General features: G+C 43.7%; 1 protein-coding gene across 1 annotated transcript; it reads left to right on the top strand.

The window, feature by feature from the left end:
- Nucleotides 1-247: 247 nt before the first annotated feature.
- LOC309858002 (thrombospondin type-1 domain-containing protein 1-like) lies at nucleotides 248-27,957 on the top strand (the record flags this gene model as incomplete). The annotated part of the gene is given in 6 exon segments (XM_082750685.1): nucleotides 248-450; nucleotides 5,739-6,510; nucleotides 6,514-6,865; nucleotides 18,087-18,151; nucleotides 18,155-18,245; nucleotides 24,933-27,957. Coding segments are annotated over 6 exon segments (2,853 nt in total). The 3' UTR covers nucleotides 26,303-27,957.

Genomic DNA, 27,957 nt, shown 5'->3' with positions numbered 1-27,957 from the left:
GCCGCCGCCGAGCGGAGCGCCGCCGGCCTGGGCGAGTAGTCCCGGGACGCGGGATGCTCCGCACGCTACCTCCCGGCCCCTGAGGCCTCCCGCCTGCCCGCCTTGTCACCTCGCCGCCTCGCTCACCCCGGCTCAGGCCCCGGCGCCTGCCAGACCCGAGAGGTAGGAAAGAGCCTGCCGCCCCACCCCCGACCCCTAGGGCACTGCTGTGCGGCGCGGATCCCCCGCGGCTCCGCTGGGTCGGACCATGCCCCCCGGCCCCTGCCGGCCCCACTCTCCCGGCAGGCTGAGAGTGCAGGGTGGCGCTGCACCCTGTTCCTCGCCGTTGGGGGCTCAGCCTTCGCCCCAGGGAAGCGCTTTAGAAAGCGTCCGTCTGCGCGTCTCGGTGTCCCGGCTCCGCAGGTGTTGCCCAGAGACAAGCTGCCCGCAGACGGGCGGGGAGCCCGAACGGTGGGGATCCTTGAAGGACAGCGTCCTAGGGTACTCCGCGTGTCAGAACAAATTTGTCCCTTTCCAAAGAGAAATCCTTTCTGGGGTACAAACTATGAGGTTTAAGCAGTTCAAAACGGTCCTCATTTTATGAGAGCTTTGGGCTGAGGACTTGGGCAGGGCCAGATTTCCAGGCATGAACTTGACTCGTGGGCCTTTGGGAAGCTGTAGAAGCGGGCAGCCTACAGCCTCTCTAGGGAAGCTGCATCCAATCCCTGGGACCAGGGCAGAGTCCACTGTACTGAATATATAAATAAAGCCTGTTTACAGGAGCTGCTTTGGAACTAGGGGTTTCCTGCTAATAAATATTAGTAGTAGATAGATATGCACGAGCTTGTCTTTGTCAGAAGGGACAAAATCACTTTGCTTCCTTTTGTTTTCCCTTTTATTTGATAAATCAATTGTCCCAAGAGACTTTAGCTTAATTCCTTTTCTTATTCTGCAGCAATGAAGACACTGTAGGGATTTATCTTAGCCGGTTTCAGCAAAAACATAGGAACTGAGCCTGGCGTGATGCCATTAGCCACTGAGAATATTGACTGCCTCTTACCCTCTAGCTGATGATGCATTTGAAATCTTTCTGCAAATGTTTATGTGTGACTCCTATATAGGAGTATTTCTAAATGTGCATAAAAGAGACCTAAGTTTTTATCTTCTCAAAATGATTCTCAAGCCAAACATTGTAAGTAGCCAGTCCTGGTATTGGGAACAACGTGTTGGAAGAAATAAGCAAACAAGGCAAAAAGAAAGAGAGAGGGGAAGGGAGGAAGAAAATGAGATTTTTTTTTTTTTTTTTTTACTTTCCTCAAATATAGTGCTTTTTATCCAGCATTCCATTCCATTGTGGGTTACTCTGTTCAGGTCTTTAAATTAGTAATTGAGCTAGTAAAAATTAAGCATTTATTTTCAAAAGCTTAAGAATATTTTTAAAAAGCCATATTGTGGTTTTTAGGTAGTCTGGTTTATTTTATATTTCTACTTAGTTCTAAATACAGATTATCACACTATTCTGTGTTTTATTGGTAGAAGAAAAATGTGTTACCATCACAAAATCAGTAGTGATTTGGTCTTCTTTGAAAAATGATTGTCAGGGAGAAGCAAACAATCTGGGAGAAGCCAGTTCAACTTTTGGGAGCTGGCAAATGCTTACTTCTCCTTACTGTGATTACTGAGATCAGAAAATTCTGTATTTATTGATTAAAATTTCCCTTTAAATATATTTTAAGTCTTAAAAAGAATAAAAAACAAGTCGCTTTCATTTAAACAAACTGGAGACAACATGTTGTGTTCTCTTTGACTGATTTCCTAGTATTTCAGTATTATACATTTAAACTCCACTCACACACATGAAATTACGTTTTTTAAATTGGGATTCTCTGTAAGATTCCACGCTCCTGGAGAGTTTTGCTGTCAGAATATCTTTGGAGCCAGTCCAAATTTCAGTCCTTGCCAGTTGTATACCTTAGACGAGGTGCTTGTTGGCATCATGGGGTTGCTGTGAAGATAAAATAAGAAAGGTGAGACACCTTGAGTGCCTGAGCAAATAGCAGGTGCTCACCATTACTCTTCTTCATTCAGTTTGTTTCAACTAAAAATCCAGTTCATTATTCAGAGAGTTTTACACAACTGCTGAATGAGCAGATTTGATATTATAAAACTTGCTACTTTTCTTTTGATGATTGCCAAGTATTTCAAAGACTTCTAGGCAGTCCATTGTTTAAGAGTGGAAATTGTTTTCAAATTGATCAAGAAATGTGATCCAAGGGATAGAGAATCCTGGGTGCCTCAGCCAGTTAAGCGTCTGTCTTTGGCTCAGGTCATGATCTTGGGGTCCTGGAATCGAGCCCCACATCAGGTTCCCTGCTAATCAGGGAGCCTGCTTCTCCCCCTGCTTGTGTTCTCTCTCTGCCAAATAAATAAATAAAAACCATAATTTTTTTTTTAAAAAAGGACCAGAGTATACACTGTTTATTATGTCCAGTGAATCTTCTCCCTCAACCTTTTCTTTTTAAAAAGATTATTTAAGCAAGAAGATGCTTGATTTGCTGAAAATCAATCTGAGATTCAATGATCTTAATATCATTTATCCCTCCTTAAAAACAGATCACTCTGGGGCGCCTGGGTGGCTCAGTAGGTTAAAGCCTCTGCCTTCGGCTCAGGTCATGATCCCAGGGCTCTGGGATCGAGCCCCGCATCGGGCTCTCTGCTTGGCAGGGAGCCTGCTTCCTCCTCTCTCTCTGCCTGCTTCTCTGCCTACTTGTGATCTCTGTCTGCCAAATAAATAAATAAATAAAATCTTTAAAAAAAAATAGATCACTCTGCGTATAAGAGCCTCATACAAAAAATTATAAATAGGTCCTGGATTTCGTAATGATAAAGACTTCAGGATTTGCCATTTTCACAAAGTCCGCAAGGATGTTTGTCATTGTGGAAAGCAAGTATCTTACTGGAGTATAAGAATAAAAGTTCAACGAGCATAAAACAGAGCATAGAAGTTGAGTGTACATGCTATGCTGCTAATAGAAAAGGAAATATTTTCCTAGACCTGGGTTTTTCCCACTTCTCCATTTGATATTGATCAAAATATACCATTAGCAGTTGATTTTAAGCAACATGCTTATATCGAGATATCAGTTACTTAAATATAATAAAGGAAAGGGGAGAACGGGATTGAAAGAGTAGAGAAAACTATACTGTAGGAGCCAGAATGTGGTACACCCACATTGCTGTTTTCTAAATGAGGATGTATTCTCGTCTATAAAATCAGGAGTTCTGTAGTGAAGTAGCAAATTCTCTCTTCAGTACACACCTGCTCTCTGAGCTGCTGAAACCCATCAATTGTATCTTTTTTCTCCCCAGTATCTGACTGGGCATGTGTGTCTTTTTCATTGATCGGCTGCCCATCAAATCGGAGTCTGATCTGCCTCCCCCTCTACTATCCCTATCATCGACCATAGGCTTTGTCTGTTAACTAAGTGATGTGTGGTCTCCATCTTAAAGTACATCAAAAACCATCCTGCCCCATGAGATTCAAATTAACCTGACTTTGGTTCTCAGTCTTAACTCCTTCCTTGGGCTGCGGTGAGTGTTAGAGTCTCTTTGGTTGCTGTTTACAAACAGGTGCTGAGTGGGCTCTGAACCAGGCACAGGCTCCCCCAGAATCAGCTACCTTCCTCAACCTTAACTCGTCTCCTCCGAAACGGACTATCTTGCAGCTTCTGTTTTGACTAAAGGAAAAAAAAAAAGAAAAAGAAAAAGAACTTTATTCTATTATGGTTTTCAGGCAGATGATCAAACATTTCAGGTCCTTCCAAGTTTCATATATTTTATTTCATGTCTTCTTAAACAAGAAATGAGTGATGTGATGAACTATTTAAACACAAAACAATACCTCTATGTGCCAGTATATCCACATGCTGATTCTAATGATCATTAACTGAATACATGCAAGGGAATATTTAAAGATGACCAGCCCAAGTAATACCCTGAGGCTCTTTGGACATATATATGATATAGTATGATATGTGTATATTATGTAAGATAATAATAAATTAATACTTACACATGTTATTTTCCAAGCCAAAAGAGCCCTGCAGTGTCTTAAATCTAGAAATGTTTCTTACCCTAGCCATGGGCCAGCTGATTGTTGCACTGGCAAATTCTGTCTCCGTTGATATGTATTTGGATCAAGTTCAAAATAGAAACAAGGATTCCTGTGTGTCTGTGGTTTTTCCGCTCTTTACTTCAGCTGCTCTCATGGGTCTCTTTTTTAAAAAGATAGGATTGATGTTAACTGAGTGATGCTCGTGGGCTAGAAGTCATCTATCGCATCTAGGCTGGTCTGGGATTCAGTGTAATTAAAACTGGCAAGGACAAGCCTGGGTATGTCATAAACATTCACTCTGTCCCTTGGGCGACCTGTGCAGAATAAAGTGTCAGCATTTCTCACCCATCTACAAATTTCTGCTTTGTACAAACCAACGGCACTGGTTCCATTACTGGTAAAAATGCTTAAGTACTTGTCTTGAATATCAGAAAATGATAACTTTGAAGATACTTAGGGTCTTCCATTTTAAGGAATCAAGAGCAATTTGTACAGCATCATTTAAATCAAGTTTTCTCATGTTACTATGTATCCATTTCCTCCAAATTATCTAAACACCATAATGTGATTTTTTTAAAATTTGAGATAGAGAGTAAGAGAGAGAGCATAAACAGGGTGGGGGGTGGGCAGAGGGAGAGGGAGAACCAGGATCCCCCTGAGCAGGGAGCCTGATATAGGACTCTATCCCAGGACCTGACCCGAAGGCAGATGCTTAACCAACTGAGCCACACATGTCCCCAGGATATGATTTTTTTTTTAAAGATTTCATTCATTTATTTGATAGACAGAGATCACAAGTAGGAAGAAAGGCAGGTAGAGAGAGAGAAAGAGGGAGGCAGACTCCCTGCTGAGCAGAAAACCCCAATGCAGGGCTCGATCCCAGGACCCTGAGATCATGGCCTGAGCCGAAGGCAGAGGCTTTAACCCACTGAGCCACCCAAGCACTCCCAAAATATGATTTAAAAAAAAAGATTTTATTTATTTATTTGACACAGAGAGCACAAGCAGGGGGAGGGGGGCAGCAGGCAGAGGGAGAGGGAGAAACAGGCTCCCCACTGAGCAGAGAGCGCCACATGATGCAGGGCCCAGAGCCAAAGGCAGACTCAGCCACCCAGGGGCCCCTAGAATATGCTTTATTTAAAAAGGGGGAAAAAAAGCTCACTTGAGTGAATTTGAAGATCTAACTTAATTGGCTGAATTAAGCAATTCATGAATCGGGCAGCATCCCATCTAGCAAGCATAGATGGCCCGAGGAGCTGTACAAAATGGAAAGTTTTATAGGAAGGAGGGTGGGGCAAGAAGTTAGTAGCAAAAGAACAGAAAGGAATGCTTCATGCCAGGATGTCTTCTTTCTGTGTGTTGGGGTTGGGGGGGTGTTGGGAGGTGGCCCTCAGGTTTTTTTTTTTTATCAAGGAGGTAACCTCACCAGTGCAGATCAGGAAATTTGAGATGGACTGTGGCAAGGCCACAGTCTGGGGTTAGGTTGAAGCTGTAATTAAGTCCTGGTTCTCTGTCCTGGGGGGCTTGTTTTCTTTTTAACAGATTAAAATGAGAGAAGTGGGGTATGGATTTCCATCTTGAGACCCACGATAGCTGAAGACCAAGGCTCAGAGCCGCTTTAGAACGGGAACTGCGCGGGGCCCAGCTCCCGGGATTGGCTCACAGCATCATTGCACCTCCTCTCTGGCCGAGGTCAAACTCCTCCTCCTTCTGAGCAGAATGCTGTTTTCTTCAATGTCACCGGTGGTGCTGCTCAGAGATCTCTTTGTAAAATCGACTCTGACCATTTCGTTTCAGTTCTTGGAGAAGCCGAGCATCTCCTCTTGGAAAAGCCAGGCCATGTAGCGCTAAGCAACAACACGGCATTTCGGTGGTGCCAACGGGACACTGCGCAATGTGGTGCCAACGGGACACTGCGCAATGTGTCTGTCCTGTTGCTGGAGGCCAGCACCAATCAGACGGTGACCGCCAAATACCTCCTGACCAACCAGTCCCAGGGAACACTGGAGTTTGAATGCTTCTACTTCCAGGAGGCTGGAGACTCCTGGTTCATGATGGCTCTGGAGGTAGCCCACAATGGCACTCAAGTCAGCCACTGGGAGCAAAGAGCCTTTCTCAAGGTCGAATGGCCCGTCTTTCACATTGGCTTGAATAGGATGTCCAAGGCGGTGGAAGGCACCTTCCAGGTGGGTCTTTTCACCCATCAGCCACTGTGCTCCTTCCCTACGGACCAGCCTGACATCTTGGTGGACGTCATCTTTACCAACAGTCTGCCCGAGGCAAGAACAAGTCCAGGTCAGCCGCTGGAAATCAGAACCAGCAAGAGGACAGAACTCTCTCAAGGTCAGTGGCTTCAGGTTGGCTGTGTGCCCGTGGGGCCAAAAGCCTACGTCACGGTGGTGCTGAAGCTGTTTGGCTGAGACTCGGTCATTACCTCCACAGGGCCCATTGACCTGGCCCAGAAATTTGGATACAAACTGGTGATGGCACCAGAACTCACATGTGAGTCCGGGGTGGAGGTGACAGTCTTCCCCCCACTGTGCATCTTCATCCAAGGAGTGATCATGGTCTTCAAGGAGGCCCCCAGACGCCCTGGGGAAAGGACCATTCAGCTAGCTGAAAACAGCCTGACCTTGGGAGAGAGGAGAACCGTATTCAACTGCACTTTGTTTGACATGGGGAGGAAGAAATACTGCTTTGACTTTGGCATTCCAAGCAGAAGCCATTTTTCCACAAAGGAGAGGGAGTGCATGCTAATTCAGAGAAACATAGGTTGGTATTGAAATTTTGAAACTTTTTAAAGCAAACTGGTGCCTCCATGCAATCAAAATTATTCTTTTGAATTTCACTGGACTTAAGTTTCTGTGAACTGTACCATCATCTTTCTGGTTCACTCCTCATAATATCCTACATGGCCTTACTCTTACCTGAAAAATTAGGACTCATGGGAAGCTGACTCAGCTCACCGCTTACTTCCCTAGGTCTCAGTTTCCCTGCTAGTAAAACAGGGATCATAGGAGCATCTACCTCTGAGAGTTGTGAGAATTGAATGAAATATGTGCGCACAGTTCTCAGCATAACGCCTGGCATAGAGGAGGCACCAATAACTTTAGCCTCTATTGCATTTTATCTTAAAAAGTTATATTATTACATCATATGGCAAATCTATGGTAGGTATGAGCAGAATTCAAAGCTAAATCTCAAATTGTATTTGGTTGGCTTCTGGCTTCCTCTCGCTGAGCGTGTCTCTTTCCCGTTATATCCTTCTTTGCCGGAATGAGTCTCTGTAGAAGTGAGATTTCAAAGCAAGATTTCTACAAACTTTACACTCTACGTTCTTTGTGTAATGCCCTATCTAATCACAAAGAAGTGGGGTTATTACAATTCCATCCATGCCCTGGGCGCCTCGTTGCAGTTCTTTTCCTTTTCCTGCAAGCCTGGTCTTGGCAAGAGATTCATCGGGCAGAAATTGTCTGGTTTGCTTATAGCTTCATCCCCGCTAAGCTCCAGGCCCCCTGAGGGCCCAAGCCTCTGACTGTGTTTGGATCTCCAAGTTTTTCTTGCTTCAAATTCACCCATCTCCTCACCTTAGAAGTCCATTTTCTTTGACTTTCTCCACACCCCCTAGTCATCTCCTGGCTTGCATTTACCTCTGCATCCAGTCTATTTTTATTTATTTATTAATTTATTTTTTAAAGATTTTATTTACCTATTTGACACACACAGAGAGAGATCCCAAGTAGGCAGAGAGGCAGGCAGAGAGAGAGGGGGAAGCAGGCTCCCTGCTGAGCAGAGAGCCCGATGCGGGGCTCAATCCCAGGACCCTGGAATCATGACCCGAGCCGAAGGCAGAGGCTTTAACCCACTGAGCCACCCAGGTGCCCCTCCATCCAGTCCAAATTCCATGGCTCATCCCTACCTATCACATGTCTCCTATCAAGAGCCTAAACTCCTCTGCCCTCTTTTCCTTCTGATGCATGAATCCGGCCATCTCCTGGCCGCCTTTGGCACACAAGCTGCATGGACGGTCACATCCAGGTGGGTTATGCCTCCCCCCTCAGCTGGACCCTCCATGCTGCCCGACCAGCTCTGCCCCCGTTCTCTAGAGCAGCTCCCCTCAGACCTCAGCCCCTCCCCCATCTTGACTCTCAGAGCTGAATTTGTCTCCTGCCACACAGGGCACCTGACCATCAAGAACGAGCTCCTGCAACCTCCCACCAAAATGTCTGTAAGCCTACATCCATTGGTCTCCTTTATTGTCACCATGGAAGGAGTGTCACCCCTCCAATGCAAGGTCAGCCTTCTCCTCCACTGTGGATCCCAGTCCCTCGGCTCCTATCCGGAATCCTCTGTTAATCATCATCCCCTCTCTCTCCTCCGTCTAACAGTCCTTTAACAGGCTCATGGCCAACAGCCTTGAAATACCTAAAAATATCTCAGTCCTGTGACATCACCCTGCTTCCCTCCTGGGATTGGCTTCCTCGCTTCCCTCCCACTTACTTGACTGTTCTTCATGGTCTCCCTTGCCGGCCAATTCCACCTCCTGGGCTCATCTGTTAACTGCTCACTTCTTATCTTAAACTAGATCCTGTTTTTTCACTTTTTTAAAAAGATTTTATTTATTTATTAGAGAGAGAGAGTGTGCATATGAGAGGGGGCAGGGTCAGAGGTGGAAGCAGGCTCCCACTGAGCAAGGAGCCTGATGCAGGACTTGGTCCGGGGACTCCAGGATCATGACCTGAGCTGAAGGCAGTCGCTTAACCAACTGAGCCACCCAGACGCCCCACTTTCTTCACTCTTCATGCACCTGTTAGGTGAGCACCATTCTGAGACTGACCACTCCACATGGGTATCTCTTCCCAGCATCTAAGTGCTACTGCATAGCTGCCCCCCTCACATGTCTCTTGGGCATCTCGGAGTAATTAGACTCATCATCTTACCCCCACAACCTGCCCCTCAGTACAGGCTTTAGCCACCATTTCATTTCAAAGCAGAAGCCCAGCGGTCTTCCTCTTCTTCCTTACCTCCTATAAATAATAAATCACCAAGTCCCATGGGTTTTGGCTCCTTGGTGTCTGAATCTTGGTTTCAACCTCTGTCATCCCTTAGCTAACCTACGGCAACAGATTCCTCATTGATTCCGATCCTGCCACTGTCCGCCTCACTGTGTCACTGCAGGCAGAGGGGTTATTTAAAATTCAGGTCAGCTGAGGCTGCACCCTGCTTAATACTTGTCAGTCACTGGGGCACCTGGGTGGCTTAATGGGTTAAGCCTCTGCCTTCAGCTCAGGTCGTGGTCTCAGGGTCCTGGGATCGAGCCTGATGTCGGGCTCTCTGCTCAGTGGGGAGCCTGCTTCACCCTCTCCTTCTGTCTACTTGTGTGTCTCTCTGTCAAATAAATACAATCTTTTTTTTTAAGATTTTTTTAATTTATTTGACAGACAGAGATTACAAGTAGGCAGAGAGGCAGGCAGAGAGAGGAGGAAACAGGCTCCATGCTGAGCAGAGAACCCGATGTGAGGCTCAATCCCAGGACCCTGGGATTATAACCTGAGCTGAAGGCAGAGGCTTTAACCCACTGAGCCACCCAGGCGCCCCTAAATAAATAAAATCTTAAAAAGAAAATACCTGCCAGTCAACTCACTTGACAGGAGGATGAGAATCCACAGGACCCCTATGGTCAGGCTACCCAACCAATAGTCGCCATTTCTGGGCTGTGGTCTCCACCCACCTTTGCCTGGTTGACATTAACCTGTCCCCCAAGTCTCAACTTGGGTTACTCTTCCTTGACCCCACACTAGTTAAATTCCCTTGCTGTAAAGCCAGCCCAGCATCCTTCATGCCTCTGCATGGCATCAGTTGTTTCTGTCATGGCTTGTTCCAGGTCTTTCTCCCCATGCCCCCCACCCTCAAGCCCACCATCCTCCTGACAGCGGGGGTTGGGGGACAGCTCTTTTGGTGTGAAAAGGCTGCTTGTGCTACCATGAAGCTATTTATGATATTTGACCCACTTAGCCTACCTGCACATGAATAGGTGCTCAATACAGGTTTTATTAAAGTGAAAATCGAATGCAAATTTGGCTGCTGCTGGTAGTATTAAGAGAACTTGTATTAAAGTAATGTAATCATTCAAGATAGATTTGCCTTTTCAAAAGACGTTACTTGTTAGGAGAAGAAAATCTAACTGAATTTAGTGGAAGCAAACCTAGGGAAATAAAGATATTGGGGTCATTGGTTTAAAGACATTGGGAGCAGGAGGTCTGCTTTGTGGTTCTCCCAGCTATTGGGGTTTCCACAGATTCTTCTACTTGTCTAAGGACTTGAGTTCCCCGCCCCGCCCCCCAGCAGCAGGGACAAGACATGAGAGAGAGGCAGAGCAGAGTGATTCTTTGTGTTTCCGGGCTGAGGGTGGTGAGGGGTTCCCTATGACCTGCAGCAACTCGACACAACTGAACATCAGGGCTGGAAGCAGTGCCTGGAGGGGCTAATGCTCTTGGAGACCCCAGGAGTGTGACCACCCACCCATGGCTCTGACTCCAGCTATCCAGCAACATTTATGCTAGCAACAGGGACCTCAAGGCCTTCTTGTGTTCTAGTCTAAGCATTTCTAACTAAATCTTGTTCTCTTCTTTTCATTTTCCACTTAAATTGACAGTTGACTTTTTTTGGCAGATGGTATCATTCAGGGACCCCAGTGAACCCACCATGACTTGTGTGAACCACTGCCCCACTGATATATTAGTTCCTTTCAAAAATGGAGTAAGTGTTTGATATGTGTGTCTCTTTTTCCAAATATGTCTTCAGGGCTTGAGAGAGTATGTAAATAACAACTTAATATATAAATATATAATAGGTTTTATAGAATATATATTATATAATATATATAAAATAGAAAAAATATATATTATATATAATAGATGATATATAATAGATGTTGCCACAAATGATTTTTTATGATCTTCATTTACCCTACTTAGTGTGAATGTTTCTACTTTTCTCTGCAGAAATATTAATGTGTTTGGTAATGGGATGCTGCCTGAGATCCTGCCAGGGAAGTGTTAGTAGTACAGAATGGTAATATAGGACACAGCATTTAGTATCTTATAAAAATAAATTCAGAAATCCTAAATTATGAACACATCTGCCCAAGGGTTTCAGATAGGAGAGTAATTAAATTTAGGATAAAACTTTTTTTTTATAAAGATTTTATTTATTTATTTGACAGTTGGAGATTATGAGTAGGCAGACAGGCAGGCAGAAAGGCAGGCAGAGAGAGAGGGGGGAAGCAGACTCCCTACTGAGCAGAGAGCCCGATGCGGGGCTCTATCCCAGGACCCTGAGATCATGACCTGAGCTGAAGGCAGAGGCTTTAGCCTACTGAGCCACCCAGGCGCCCTAAGATAAAACTTGATAATTAATGATAGAGGGTATAAAGTCATAGTCACATAGTTTTTTTATTTTTAGCTTAGTTTTTTTTTGATAAATGAAAAGTATATATATTTAATATATAGTTTCCTTGATAATTTAAATTTTTAGACTATCTTGTTTCTGTACTTAGATGGTCTTATTTTTCCTTCAAAATGACTGACAAGAGCTTTTTACTAAGAACAAGAGAACTATGAACCCTGTCGTTTCCTTTCTATTCACAGATTGTGTGTTATCTTTAATTGTCTGCCAGAATCCTTTTAAGCTACTCGTCCACTTTGTGAGTTACTTTACCTAAAACTGGAAAACTTAACGGTTTTCTGAAAGTGAAACAGTAAATCCTTCTGAAAGTTAACTTTTCTTTTGGCATTCCTTAGGAATGTCCTTTCAGGATATGTGACATAATGGGTGTGATCCTCTGACATAATAAAGCTAATGTTTATTTAGTGGATTACATTGCACCAGGTGCTGCTCTAAGTGATCTATAAATATTAATCTGTTTAATCTTCATAACAACCTTTTGGTTTAGATTTATTATTTTGTCACTTTCATGGGTGAAGAAATGGAGGCACAAAATTACGTAATTTGCCCAAAGTCGATGGTAGTTAAGTGGCTAAACCACTCCTGGTGCTTGATTGGCTTTTTCCATTATTCTGTACTGCCTCCCGTACAGTCAACCGTCAACTCATGAATTACACAATATAGAGCTTTTAGAGTGAAAGAAGTTATAGTATTTCCTCCTCATCTCACTGGTTTATCTCGTGCTGTCCACCCCTCTTGATAGACACATAACACACTTTGGAATACACTGGCTCAGGCATAAGCCTGATTCAGCCATTATAAGGGAGCCTTTTTTTGTGCACAGAAAATCCGAACTGCTTATCCAGGTGACTGCTCCTTTTGCTGCTTTTAGTTACTCACTATTACCTATAGAAACTTTCTTATAAGCATGTTTTGCTTAGTTGCTTTAGTTTTTGAGCAAAATGTCTTCCAGGTGTGAGTATTTCAGGGGCAGTATTCTTTCAGATAGTCTTTTTTTTTTTTTTAAGATTTTATTATTATTATTACTATTATTTTTAGCAGAAATAGAGAGATCACAAATAGGCGGAGAGGCAGGCAGGGAGGGGGAAGCAGGTTCCCCGCTGAGCAGAGAGCCCGATGTGGGGCTCAATCCCAAGACCCTGATATCACGACCAGAGCCAAAGGCAGAGACTTAACCCACTGAGCCACACAGGAGCCCCCCCCAACTTTTTTTTTTTTAAGATTTTATTTATGTATTTGATAGACAGAGATCACAAGTAGGCAGAGAGGTAGGCAGAGAGAGAGAGGAGGAATCAGGCTCCCTGTTGAGCAGAGAGCCTGATGTGGGACTTGATTCCAGGACCCTGAGACCATGACCTGAGCCGAAGGTAGAGGCTTAACCCACTGAGCCACCCAGGCGCCCCCTTTCAGATAGTCTTGAGGCATGTAAACAAATCTGCCTTTTCCTATTCCAGACAAATTTTGCTCATTCAGAATTATTATCCTCTATAGTAGCTGAAAGGTATTTATCCTGGCCAAACAGGTTTGTTATGCAGTGTGAGTGCTTGTATGGACATTTAACCAGGGCAAAACAAAACAGCTTTCATTCATGAAGTAAGAGTATTTGGAATATTGGTCATTTGCTCTTCATTTCTAAAAAAGGATGACTACCTACCATTAGCATCGACATGGTTGGAACTGGAGGAGATTATGCTAAATGATTATTTCAAGCAGAGAAAGAAAATTATCATACAGTTTCACTTATATGTGGAACCTAAGGAATAGCATGGAAGACATTAGGAGAAGGAAAGGAAAAAAGAAGGGGGTGGAATCAGAGAGGGACACGAGCTATGAGAGCCTATGGGCTCTGGGAAACAAATGGTTTGGGGGGTTTGGGGGATGGTTCAGCCTGATGACGGGTATTAAGGTGGGCTTGTATTTCAAGGAGCACTGGGTGTTATACTCAAACAATGAATTATGGAACACTACATTAAAAACTAATGAAATACTGTTTGGTAACTAATACAATTAAATAATTAAATAATAATAATAGTAAAATAAAAAATGAACTACAGTTATCTAAGGACCTTCCATTTGCTTAGTATTTACCTCAGAGTTATTGGTAGAAAGCTTCAGGGAACAGATAGAATTACTCAAGGTATTTTTAAAAAATTGCCTTATTAAATTAGTTAATTGCTTTGAGTGATTTCCTTTGTTTCCTGTTCAGTTAATTTCATTTAGAAATAAAAGGGCATAAGGTGTAGCTTAAATGTTTCTTTATTTTTTATTACTGATTTTCCTACAAGTCATGATTTTACTTCCAAGGGAAAAGGGCACAGCATTTCAAAATGTAAATTTTGACATTAAGATTCATGCTTTTACTAAAACTTGTTTTTTTTTCTGGCCACTAGTAATTGGAATTTTTGTTTTTTGGTTGACAACTAACTCTATATATTTATGTAGATTATATTTATGTGAAGTAAACAAGATTTAAGAAAGAATAACAAAAATTCTTAGTATTTACAGTTCTGCCTTTTGTGGTCTTAATATGAACATAAGGATAAACTATGCATTGGCTTAACTTTAAATTGAGATTTCTCAGTGGTAGAATTTCCAGTAGATTTTCCAAAAATCAATCACTAAACTTTAATTCTGAGAGGCTTTAATATGAGTGTCCCAGAGCTTTGCAAGCATGGGGGGCTTAGTGTCTGAATAGCTCTGAAGCGTAAGGACAAAGCGGGCCCATTGTTCTTCCATCTGAGGAGCTGTAGTGTGATCTGAAGACACAGAACCAATATTGTGTTCAGTTGGACCTCTGGATGGAACATAATTACCACACCTCAGTTGATGTTGGTCCAGCATGGTGGTTTGTAATGCTCACACTCCTGTGAAAATCCCAGAGACTTTTAATTGCTATGAAGAACTCATATTCCATGACTCACTCCAAAGATTGCACCACTTGGATTACCTGAGAATGTATTTGCCCTATGTGCTCTCCTTGTCTTTGTCGTGCTTTCTATACCTTTGAATGTATCGAGTTTTTGTCCATAAAGCATGAAGAAAGACTTTTATACAGAGGGTGTTTTTGTGCCTAGGAGTGCAATGACTTGAGTCTTGAGGTTGGATGGGTACTGATAGAGAAGGGTCTTAAGATGATTTTTTATAGGGAACTGTTTAATTATTCAATCTGGCAGTGATTCAGTATATTCTTGGAAGAGCTGTTTGCATGTGTCAGTCAGTAATAACTGTCCTGGGAGTATTTTGTATGTATTTTGAAGCTCTGATGTTAGGTGCATCCCCATTTAGCGTTGTCAAGCTCCTTGCTTAATTGATCCTTTTATTGTTATGTAATGTCTCTCTTTATCCCTGGTAGTATTTCTTCTTCTGCAGTTTACCCTGTCTGATATTAATATAGCTACTCCAGGTTTCTTTTAATTCATGTTCACAGGTATAACTTCTCTCATCGGCTTACTTTTAACTTATTTGTATATTATATTTAAAGTAAGTTTTTTTATTAAAAATTTTTTAAATTGGATATAGTCAACACACAATGTTACATTCGTTTCAGGTGTACAACATAGTGATTTAACTTCTCCATGTATTACGCTAGGCTCACCACAAGTGCACTTACCATCTGTCACCATACAATCCTATTACAATATATTATTGACTATCTGGGTAGTTTTATGTCTATTTCATCTGTTCTTTGTTTCTTTTTCCTCTTGTTTCTGCCTTCTTTAGTAATAATTGAATATTCAATTTTAAGGTTTATACCTTATATATTTTTTAGTGGCTTATACCTTAAAATATTTTTCGGTGGTTGTCCTAGAGTTTGCAGTATATATCTTTGACTTTTCTTGATCAGCCTTTGAATAATCTACCTTTTCTTGATCTATCTAAGCAATAATATTTTGCTTCACATGTCATATAAAGACCTTATTAACAGTATATTTCTAACTCATTAATCCCATTCTTTGTGTGATTGTTCTCATAAATTTTACTTTATATATGCTGTGAACACATAATACTAGTTTTCTTTAGCAATTCTATTTTAGAGCATTTAAAAATAAGAAAAAAATGAATTTTACCTTTACCTTCATAAATGCCATTTCCAGCACTTTTCAGTTCTTTGTACAGATGCAGGGTTTTTGTTCTGGTATCATCTTCCTTCTGCCTGAAGGATTTTCTTTTAACATTTCTTCTGGTGAACATCTCCAGTAATTAATTTTATTCATTTTTGTTTCTCTAAAAAGTCAATTTCTCCTTAATTTTTGGAAGATACTTTCACTAGATATAGAATTCTGGTTTGGTCATTATTTTCTTTCATTACTTTAGAGTTATTACTCCATCATCCTTGGCTTGCATGACAAGAAGCCTACTGTATTTCTAATCTTTATTCTTTTGCATGCAATGTATTTCCACCTTCCACCTTCCTTCCCTGCCACAGCCTTCAACGTTTTCTGGGTTTGGTTTTTAACTATTTAAATATAGTATGATTAATTTTTTGTTTATTTGTTTATTTTTTTTTATCCTACCCGATGTTTTCTGAGCATCTTGATTTAACTTACTATCTTTCATTAATTTAGGAGAATTCTTGGTCATTATTTGATTCTCTTTTTTTCTTCTGGGATTCTAATGACATGGATGATAGCCTCTTTGATATTGCCCCTCAGCTCTTGGGTAATCTTTTCTATTCACTCTTTCTTTTTGAGCTCTGTGTCTCTGTCTGAGTGATTTCTACGGATCTATATTCAAATTTACTCTTTATTTCCTCAGCTGCATTGAGTCTACTGATGAGCATTCTCTGAGAAAGCATTCTTCAGCCTTGTTACCATGTTTTTCACTTCTAGCATTCCATTTCCTCTTCTGAATTTACAAATCTCTAGTGAAATTTTTTTTAAAGATTTTATTTATTTATTTGACAGACAGAGATCACAAGTAGGTAGAGAAGCAGGCAGAGAGAGAGAGAGATAGGAGGAAGCAGGCTCTCTGCTGAGCAGAGAGCCCGATGTGGGGCTCGATCCCAGGACCCTGGGATCATGACCTGAGCCGAAGGCAGAGGCTTTAACCCACTGAGCCACCCAGGCGCCCCTCTAGTGAAATTTTTCATCTGTTCATCTTGCCAACCTTTTCCACTAAAGTCTTTAATATTAATCATAGCTATCAGAACTTCTCTCTCTGATAGTTCCAATGTCTGGGTCACATTAGAGCCAGGTTTCTTGATTACTTTATCTCTTGATAGCTTTTTTTTTCTTGCTTCTTTGTCTCATAATTTTTGGTTGAAATTGGACGTTTTAATTTAGAACTGTAGACACCAATAAATAGTATTTGTGTGAGGAAATGGGCATACACCTGTTTTTGCTAGGCATTTAGTGTGGGGATTGGGTCAATGTACTAAGGAATTAAGCTGTGTTGGGGTTTTGCTGTTGCTATGGCCATCCTTGGGGAATGACAGAGTTTAGAATTTTCTAATGTTGCTTTGCAGTCAGAGTAGGAGTTGGCTTACCAGAGAATTTTCCTCCATGCTTCTGTTGCACCCTCAGTTTAGGCTTGAGCCTGCACATAAGAGAGGTTTTCACCTGTCACTCTTGCCCTTGCCCTAGCAGTAGGTTGTTGTTATTGATACTTGGAAATTACTAGCATGCTGCAGGCTAGGGGTTGTGTGATGGGAGCTGGAGAGCTTTTTCTTGTTCCAGTTCATCCTTAGTTCATCTTAGACAAATGCTGTGCCCCTGAGTCTCAGAGATGGGGCCTTCTTGATGATCTTGCCCCTCTCCAGTGATAGAAGCTCTCTAAAAGTCTGGCCCCAGTATATTTTTTTGCTCCTTCCAGGGGTGAAGGATTTCCTTCTTTTTCCATTCCTTAGAAGTACTATATCTCAACTGGTGCTCTCAGAATGACGGGGCTTCTGCTTTGTTCCCAGTGGTTGAGGCTCTTGCTGGGAGAGCAGATGGGGAGAAGGATCCAGGTAAGGTTTGTGTGTTTTCCACACTGCCCCTCCTTCCAGCCTCAGACCTCCACCACAAGAGAGGCTTTCTCTGGTCTTGCACCTACCCTCAGTCCTTCTTGTGAGCATTTGGTGAGATCCATGAAGAAGAGCCTGCAAGTGGGTACAAATTCCCATTGGGTTTGTGGCTCCCAGGGCTTTTGTTTCTCATGCTAGCCCACACCAGGATTCTAGCAGTTCATTATATTTTTAGATGACTTCTCACCAGCTTGTATGAGGCCTGGTGTCCACCCAAAGAAGCTGGGTTTGCATCCTGTCTTTCCTTAGAGGAGCCTGACTTTCCTAACATTTCAGGCCATTTGGTTGCCCTGTGAGCTTTACTCTAGGATAGGTTCCAAAAAGGTTAACATTTTGTAAATTATATAGCTTTCTTTTGTTTTAAGGCTTATTAAACACTCTTTCCAGCTTTCCACATCTTTGGGCATGTTTTTATTTACTGACTTCAAGGCCTGAGATTTAAGTTTGCTGCTTCATTTGAGTGCAGTTAAATCCTGATTCTCAAATGAACTAGCATTAAAAGCATGGCTAATGTCCTTGCAGAAACTTGGGGACTGTGGCAGCCGTGGAGCCAATGTAGTACCACGTGTGGGGATGGTGTCAGAGAGTGACGCCGCGTGTGCCTGACTTCCTTCCCCTCCAGACCTGACTGCCCTGGAATGTCCTCGGAGACCTCCCTGTGTTCCCTGGAGGAGTGTGCTGGTAGGTACCTTCTTTCTTTGGGAATCTTTCCCCAGAGGGACTGTTGAATCTATGCCCGCCTGAAAATCAGCAACCTGAATTCACTGACACTCTCTTAGTACTGCTGGCTTTACTAAGACTGTGTTCATTAGTGTGTCTCTGACTGGGAGTATCTCGTCAGTGAGATGACAGAGGATTGACCAATGTGGAAGATAAGGCAATGAGAGGTAAATTCTCTAAATTAAAGATTCAGACATCTGAAAACATTTTTAAAAATACAAGCAGGGGGATGATCATTTCTTCCTAAGATATTTTGGTTTTCTTTTTGTTTTCTTATTTATCCTTCCTTTACTTCTCCCCACCAAAGTCGCAGAAGAACATATCATCTCAGAGAAGCCTGAGGGGACTACGTAGACCGTTATTTGTCAAAATGGGGCAAGTCACGCCATCTTATCTTCTGAAGGCCCTATGTTTACTACCCCTACCTAGGGAGGAGAAGGTGCGGAGATTTCTTCTTGTCATCACCTAGAAAGTGGCCTTTCCTTCATCCTTTCAACATCTTGAAGGCACTCAGTAGGTGCTCCATGAGTATTTGATGTAAATGGTTTATAGATGTGATGCTGACATGGCTTCGTTTGGTTTGCTTCAGCTTATGGAGTTGAATTCCATTCATCTGCTACAGGTCACAGTAATAATCCTTGCTCTTCCCACATACCATCTCACCAACTGATCTATAGCCAGTCCCCACAGTTAATTTGCTGGCCTTTGCTCTGTTCCTGACCCTTAGATAAAGTCCTCTGTCACTTCTTCTGCTCTCCAATTCGAGGTTAGAAAACTGTCCCTAGTTCCTTGTCCGTTGGGGTCTGGAGGAGTCAGATGTTTTTTTATGTTTGGATCTCAGAGCATCTTTTAGCCCAAACTACCTGGCAGCTACATCTTTGCCAGTGTCCATGCCTGTGGCCTAGGAAGTGCATTCTTTCTAGCTCATTTTTCCAGCCAGTGCTGTAGGCCTTGTTCCCTTCATTCCAGCATCCTGAGGGTGTTCCTTCTTCTGTGTTTCATCAGACTCGTGCTCTTCTGCTAGCCCTCAGTCTGTCCTGCTTCTTTCATAATCCCTTGACCACACCCTGAATCTCTTGTTCCTCTGGTTATATGTCATATTATTTTCTAAGGCTCTTTTCTCCATCTACTCTACATTCAGAAGTCTCTCTCACTTTCACAGCTCCTTTCTTGGGTATAGCTACCTTCAAATACACCCATTCCTCTCAATTCTGGGATGTCATGTTGTGTTAAGGTATTCCATCTAGGGCACCTGGGTGGCTCAGTTGGTTAACTGTCTGCCTTCAGCTCCAGTTCTGATCTCAGGGTCCTGGGATCGAGTCCCACATTGGGCTCCCTGGTCAGCAGGGAGTTTGCTTCTCCCTCTGTATCCCCTGACCCAATTTGAGCTCTCTCTCTCTCAAAAATGAATAAAATATTTTTAAAAAGGTATTCCATCTAGAGTTCCATAATGAATGAATGAACGAATGCAATTGAATTTGGTCAATCGTCACTGACTTCTACTGTATCTTTAGAAATGACAACGATATCAACCTTTTATTGACCATCTGCTATGTGCTAACACTTTAAATACATTATCTCACTTATTTGGGACACTTTAGCATAGAGAGGGTAACTGACCTGCCCAATATCAACAAGCTAGAAAGCAGAGGACTAGATCTGACCCATACTAAGCTACCTATCTTAAATATCTTGCCTTTCTACACAGGCCAGTTTAATTTTCTGGAAGCATCCACACCCTAGAATTAATAATAATTTTTGAGGATATGTGAAATTATTTCATGTTCTGATGTCCTAATTCTTTAATACTCAATGGGAACTAGAAAGTTATATATTATAAATTAGCAAAAGGTTAAGTGCTATAGGCATGCCTACTTCTAATGTAAGTGGTCCTTAGAGTTATGTTTACGTGGATAAAAATGATAATTTCTTCCAAGTGTTCTTCTCCCTATTTAATATATTTCACACTCTTTGGAAATGTTAAAATCTGTTCTCAGGCTGCTTAGCATCAAGAAATCTCCTTTACTTCAGGTGAAGGAGGGAGTCGATGAAGCAGAGAGGGCTAAGGTCAGCAGCTCTCAGTCTTTTCTCCAGCCATGTTTTTGAGGAGCCAGCCACAGTGAAGGCTAACAGCTGAGTAAAGAGGTCCACCATGCACAGGTACATTGCTGCTTCCCATGGACATAAGACACCACTGCACATGGAAGAAGTGACAAGTCAGGAAACAAATCTTTCACCATCCAATGGTGTTCACTTAGTTGCAAGTTGGGAGTTTTGTTTGTCTTTGAAAGAATGTCTGCATCGAGTTTTATGTTAGTTTGACCACCTTATTCAAACAGGAGTGGGAGAATCCATCGCCATTACACCCACATTCCATCCGGTGGGATATTGACCATTTTGCCATTCCCTTTTTCATACATTTTTTTAATTTAATTTTTTATTTTTTATAAACATATATTTTTATCCCCAGTGCGGCCATTCCCTTTTTCAATGAGTTAACCTAACATTTATCGGATACCAACTGTGTATAAGTTATTGCGACTGGGGCTAGGAATATCTAGATAAGACATGTTCCTGTCTGGAAGGTGCTTATGACATAGTTGCTCAGCAGGCATGTAAAAAGGCATAATATACAGCACAATGTAGAGGCTGCAGTGAGAAAGGTATCCGCAGCTTGCTCGGGAAACTTGCAGGGGTGAAAATTCATGCTGGGAACACCTCCTTTCTTGGAGGTGGTGATATTTGAGCTTAAGTGTGAAAGCAGAATAGGTGCCACCTAGGTGAGCTAAGTGAGAAAGGGAACTTCAGCAAAGGGAACCATGGATAAAAGCACAGAAGAAGATGGCACATTAAGAGACCCAGAGAACTGAAATTAATGTGTCTAGAGCATAGTGTGCCAGGAGGTGGTGGTAATAAATGAACTCCTGCAGGTGGCAGGAGTCAGATCCTGAGGGGCCTTGAAGGTTTGGCCTGTATTTAAGAGGGATGTCTCTCATGGGTAGTGTGGAGAATACATCGGAAGGGCTAGGAGGGGCAGCAGCAAGGCCATTAAGTTTTTCAGCAACCCAGGTGAAAAATGAATGGCCGTAGGGATGCAGAGGAGACAAGGACTCAAAGACTCTGGATATGTTGAGTGATGAAGAGGGAAGAATTAAAGGTGAAAACCAGGATTCTAGTACTGGCAACTGCATGGACACTTGTGCCATTTCCTTGAGATTGGATATATTGGATGAGGCACAGATTCTGGGGGGAAAATTGATGAGTCTTGGGCATGTGGAGGTGAAGGTGTTGGTAGGACATCAGTGGAGAGAGCAGAGCTAATTGACCCAGGTTGAGATCTAGATCTCCTTCCTCCAAAATTCCTGTTCTTCTCTCTGAAGGAGCAGTATAATTGAAACCAAGAAGAGAAAAGGTCAGAGAAAGTGTTGGGCAGTAGCCTATACTGCAGAGGTCAAGGAATGTCCAGACAAAACTTCTTTGAATTTAGCTATTAGGTGATTACTGACATCGGCAGAAGCCATTTCACTGGAATCCTGGAGGCAGGTTGCAGGAATCAGAGGTGACGTGGAAGCAGTAAGTCAGCAAATCCAGACTCCTTTTTTTGTAAGCTTGGCTAGGAAGACCAGGAACAAGATATGAGAGTTCTAGAAAGTTCTTTTTAAAGTAAGAAGAGCTTGAACATGTTTCTCTGGAGCTGCATAGAGGAGAAGCTGGAGATCATTGGTACAGAGTATTGATCCCCCGGAGAAGGGTGACCTAGAGAGCACTTGGTAGACTTGCCTTTGTAGGAAGATACTTCTCCCACTAATTCCATAGGGAAAGAAGTGAATAGAAGTGTGGCTGATCCTAAGTTTATTGGGGAGAAGACAGCAGGAGGAGCTGGGAGAGGGGTACACTTGCCTGATAGCTTCTGGGTTTTTTTTGTTTTTTTTTGTTTTTTTTTTTTTTGTGATCCAGTGGAATTCTGAGGAAGAGGGTAGGTAGAGTGCTTGGGGAAGTGGTGAAACATGTAGGGGATGGAAGCGAGTTGCTTAGGAACCCATTTAAAGATTTGCAGGTGGTCAGGTTTGGGGGCTGTCAGTATATAGAGGTCCTGGCCTGCATGGGTGTATTATTTTCTGCACCAGGTCTCAGGGCCTGGGTGCAGCAGCTAATAATTCACATGTCCTGTTAATCTAGGGATGGACTTTTGGTGTAGAGCAGGGAAAGGGGTATGTCTCAGTACTAGAGGTCAGACGGTTGAGCTTATTGGCAGGAGAATGGTTTGCGTGATGGATCATGAGTGTGGGGTGAGTGTAAGAAGGATGAGTAAGTGAGAGAGGAGGATACTGCTCAAAAGTGAGCTATGAAGTTTAAGATTTTGGAAGAGGAGCAGTTGCAAACAATGGGAAGGTATGATATGTTGGATGGACAGGTAGGCCCGTCTAGGGGATGATGAGGAAGACTGAGACCCGGGTGCTAGAGACTGATGGCTGCCATGAGGTTGGGAGATGACAGTATTGAGAGGGGAGTAGGTGGCTGGTTTGAGTAGATGGCACGGGTATCAAAAGAGTAGAAGACACCTTGGATATTACCCTTAGTGACATATTTATGGATATATTTTTCCTCAGGCAAGGGAAACGAATGTAAAAATAAACAATTGGGACTGCACCCAAATAAAAAGTTTTTGCATAGCAGAGGAAACCGCCAACAACACAAAAGGGCAACCTACTGATTGGAAGAAGATACTTGCAAATGATATGTCCAGTAAGGGGTTAATATCCAAAAAATATAAAGAGCTTTTCCAACTCAACACCACACAAGCAATCCAATTAAAAATGGGTGGAGGATATGAATAGATGGTTTTCCAGAGAAGACATAGAGATGGCCAACAGGCCGATGCAAAGGTGTTCAGCATCACTAACCATCAGGGAAGTGCAAATAAAAATGGCGATGAGATATCAACCTCACAGTAGTCAGAATGGCTAGTATGAAAAAGGCAGGAAATTATAAGTGTTGGTGAGGATGTAGAGAAAGGAGAACCCTTGTGCACTGTTGGTGGGAATGTAAATTGGTGCAAACGCTGCAGAAAATAGTATGGAAGCTCTTCAGAAAGTTAAAAATGGAAATACCATATGATCTAGTAATCTGCAACTGGGTGTTTACCTCCAAAATGAAAACACTAATCCTAAAAGATATATGCACCCCTATGCTTATTGCAGAATCATTTACAATAGCCAAGATATGGAAGCAACCCAAGTGCCCATCAATAGCTGAATGGATAAAGAAGAGATGGTGTAAATAGACAATGGAATATTGCCCAGCCATAGAAAGGATGAGACCTTGTCATATGCAACAACATAGATGGACCTAGAGGGTATTATGTGAAGTGAAGTAAGTCAGAAAGAGAAAGACAAATACCATATAATTTCATTTATTTGTGAAATCTAAAAACAGAGCAAAACAAATAAGAAACAGACTCTTAAACACAGAGAATAAACTGGTGGTTGCCTGAACGAAGTAGGTGGGTTGGATGGGCAAAATAAAGGAGATTAGGAAGGACAAACTTATAGTTACAAAATAAGTAAGTCATGGAGATGCAGTCAGTATATATAGACAGGTAGATAGATTTTTAAAGAATTAATTAAAATTAAGAGTGATTAATTAAAAGAGTTTTTATATGGAGGTGAAAGAGTTAGTTGAAAATGGCAATCAGGACTGGGGAGAGTGAGGAACTGTCCCAGCTGCTGGTCCTGTTTGCTTAGAAACAAAGTATGTGTCACAGCTTCCACCCAAGAGGGTAGGCAATGGGAGGTCATGGTCATGGACATGACACAGGGAACTGGTGCTGGTAAAACTGTGCAGGCAGGTGACTGGAAGGGCTTGCAAGGTGGACAGTGACAAGGAGGAAAGAGGAGAGGGTGGTAGCATCAGCTGGTCTCAGGTTCCCAGGTGTTTCAGTGGCAGGACAGGCTGGATCCCGGGTGGCATCTTGAGGCTTAATGAGACATTTTGATGACCCTGGACAAGCCAGTTGGAGAAAGCAGGGAAGAAAAAAAACAAATCAACGGTCCCATAGAAGGAAGCAAGGGGACTGGACAGCTGGAAACAGACTGGGAAACAGACGCTTCAACCCTCAGGAAATACAGTTCCTGGTTATTAAATGTGAGTTGCATTACATTACCTAAAGACTGATTTTCACCTATTAATTTCCCAAGATATAAAATTTAGGTACAACCTATCTGAATTACTTTGCATGTCAAGTTTTATACTTGGTAGAATTTCCCGCTGTGCATCTCAAAGTACATTGAACTAAAGCTATCCAGGTTTACCTTATCTTAGGCAAAAACCTTGATTTTACCAGGAAACTTTCCTTATGCTGCTGCTTGGTGGAACATTTGGGACACGTTGTCAGCAGGAGCTGGCGAGCCCAGGCCCCCCCCCCCACCCCGCCCCGATCGTGGTTTACCTGCTCACCTCCTCTCTGTGGGTCCTGTGTTCTGGTCTGCTTTAAGCTGCCAGCAGGGACGCCTGCATAAGGCCAGAAATCCCAGTCCCTGTTTATTCTTTCTAGAACTGCCAGAGCATCAGAGCCAGCCTCTCCCAGCCATAAAACCACGCAGGGGAGCCCTACTAGAGAATACCCATCTGTTCTTTCTTTCCTCGTAGCTCCCCAGCCATCCAGCGCGTCTCCTCTTCAGCCCCAGGGCCCCGGGAAGTCCAACAACGTCGTGACGGTCACGGGCATTTCCCTGTGCTTGTTCATCATCGTCGCCACGGTGCTCATCACGCTGTGGCGGAAGTTCGGCCGCGCCCCCAAATGCAGCACCCCGGCTCGCCACAGCTCCATCCACTCCCCCAGCTTCCGGAAGAACTCGGACGAGGAGAACATCTGCGAGCTGAGCGAGCAGCGCGGGAGCTTCTCGGACGCGGGCGACGGGCCGGCGGGGGGCCCCGGGGACGCGGGCATCCCCCTGACCTACAGGCGCGGCGGGCCGCTGTCCGCGGAGGACGACGCCTCGGGCAGTGAGAGCGTGCAGTCCAGCGCGCAGAAGATCATCCCGCCGCTGTTCAGCTACCGCCTCGCCCAGCAGCAGCTCAAGGAGATGAAGAAGAAGGGCCTGACGGAAACCACCAAGGTGTACCACGTGTCTCAGAGTCCCCTGACCAACACGGCCATCGACGCGGCCACCGGCCCCGCTTTGGACCTGGAGGGCCCCGAGGAGGCCGCGGCCAACAAGTTCCGGCTCAAATCCCCGTTTGTGGAGCAGCAGGCGGCGGCCAGGCCCCCCTCCAGGCTGGACCTCCGGGTCTGTGCCGCCAGCTGCACGGTCAGCCCCAGCCAGACCGTGATCCGCAAGTCGGCCCTGAGGCACGCGGGCGGCAGAGGGGCGCTGCCCGAGAGGAGCCACCCCAGGGGCTCCCACTTCAGGAGGACCGCGAGCTTCCACGAAGCCAGGCAGGCCCGGCCGTTCCGGGAGCGGAGCATGTCCACCCTGACCCCCCGGCAGGCCCCGGCCTACGGTTCCAGGACGCGGACCTGGGACCAGGCGGAGGAGCGATCTCGGCCTCAGAGTCGAGGAGCCGCCCCGTCCCCTGAGAAACCGGACCATTTCCACGGGGCAGGTGCAACCAGAAGTCCATTAAGTCCTCCCCCTAAATCCTACAGCCTGGGGCAGCCCGCGAGGAAACCAGACCTGGGGGATTGCCAGGCAGGATTGACGGCCAGCGGTGAGAGAACGGAGCCGCACAGAGCCCGGAGGGGCCCGTCCCCCAGTCACAGGAGTGTCTCGAGGAAGCAGCCTTCTCCCACGGCCCCCAAAGAGAGCTACCAGAGGGTGAGCCCTCTGAGCCCTTCTCAGTGTAGGAAAGACAAGTGTCACAGCTTCCCAGCCCAGCCTGAGTTCGCCTTCTATGACAATACGTCATTCGGCCTTACCGAGGCAGAGCAGAGGATGCTGGACCTCCCGGGCTATTTTGGGTCGAATGAAGAGGATGAAACCACAAGTACACTCAGCGTGGAGAAGCTGGTCATCTAGACCCAGATCAGCCTGAGACTTCACACAACTGGGGGCCTTTGCCTGGCTCCTGGTATCAGTGGCTCACAGTGTTCTATGGACTATATTATGTAGCTATTTGTACATTGGGGGGGGGGGGTAACTCAAGTGTGCATATGTGTTTTAATTCATAAAGAAGAAGTTACTTAGCCTGAACTTTTCCCTTTGTTATCCCAGTTCCCTTGGTTTATTACTAATAAGTACAATAATAAAATTTAAAGAAGAGTGAAATAGGGCTCGGTCTCTCATGTGGATATGAAAGAGGGCAAATGTGACTTTAAGCATGAAGTGCTTTGAACACTTTCTTGGCAGTGTCCAACATGAAGTAAATTTGGGAGTCTCCACAACAGTAAGGGCTGGAACAAAGTTAACTTGCCAACAGAGCTCTGGATTATAATTTACTAAGTTATAAATACTTAAGAATTTAACTCCTACATGGGCAGTACTGAATGGCTTTCATGTTTAGCTGAAAGGCTGATTATATTCCAGGAGAACTTTTATGCCAGAGTTGGGTGATATCTTCTAATTTTTTTATGCAACAAAGAGTTCTGATGCCTTGACACAAAATTATGTGAGTTAATTCAGTTTTGGAGAAATAATAAGAAGCTGATTGTTCAGGTAGTGAGTCATCTGAAGACCTAGCCCTATACTCATAATTGTTTGGTGCAAAAAGTGTACATTTTAGAAAGGAAAGTATTATCTCCTGAGAGAATCAAATAGAACACGGACAGTGGATGCTGGCAAAGACACTGCCTGGTATTAGGATGCTGACTATGCATTCCTGGATCAGACTGGCAGCCAAGACCCTAGAGGGTGTCATATTGAAACCAGTGTGTTTATGTTTCTAAAGATGACTTTATCTTGTTACTCAGACAGTATGGAAAGCAGGTAGACCAGATTGTGATTTTAGAGCTAAGTTTTTAAATTGGAAGAATGAAGTAAAGAAGGAACAGAGAAAATAATTCCTTTAGAAACAAATCTTTTGCTTTCCTTTGTGCCTACCACATTTTCCAGGTGAAGAATTTAACACTCAGGGAGGGGAATTAACTCCTGCAGGGATATCTGGATGAACATGGACTCACATTTTTATTCTAATAACCTCTTCCTCTGTACAATGCCATCGCAGCCTTTACAAGTCTTCTCTAACAGCAGGGACTTCAGGAGAAAGCTGGCCCTTTTAGCAAGAAGTCACAGAAAGATGCCTTTACTGGATTTTCCTGAAGGAAGGAAGCTTTCTGCTGCTGGATGTTAGGACTGGTCTTGCAACTTGCTTTATTTGGAAGTGAGGGCTAAACAAGGACCTAAAGCCTGGGCTCTTTCCTTGCAGTCTGGTGTCAGGTACCCTGTGAGCACTCTTCAATCTGGTATACTTCCTTTCAGCTCTTGAACCTAATGCCTTATCTGCCTGTGCTTGGGTAGCTGCCCTTTCCTTCTTTGTTCACCGTGACCTCTCTAGCTGCCACACCCACCTTGCCTTTTACATTGTTTTTCTTCTTCCTTTTAGAGTTTATCAGGATGTGAGCCTGCTAGTGAGGTTTCAGAGACCACTGGAGAGAGTGGAATTAAGCGGGACAAAAAAGAATCATAAATGCAAATACTATACCTATTAAAGTTTCTCTTATATTGTTGTATTACCA

This window comes from Mustela nivalis (assembly GCF_964662115.1).
Source record: "Mustela nivalis genome assembly, contig: HAP1_SCAFFOLD_1699, whole genome shotgun sequence".
Classification (NCBI taxonomy): Eukaryota; Metazoa; Chordata; class Mammalia; order Carnivora; family Mustelidae; genus Mustela; species Mustela nivalis.
Note: the sequence above shows the minus strand (reverse complement) of the source record. Positions and strands in the feature narration are given on the sequence as shown.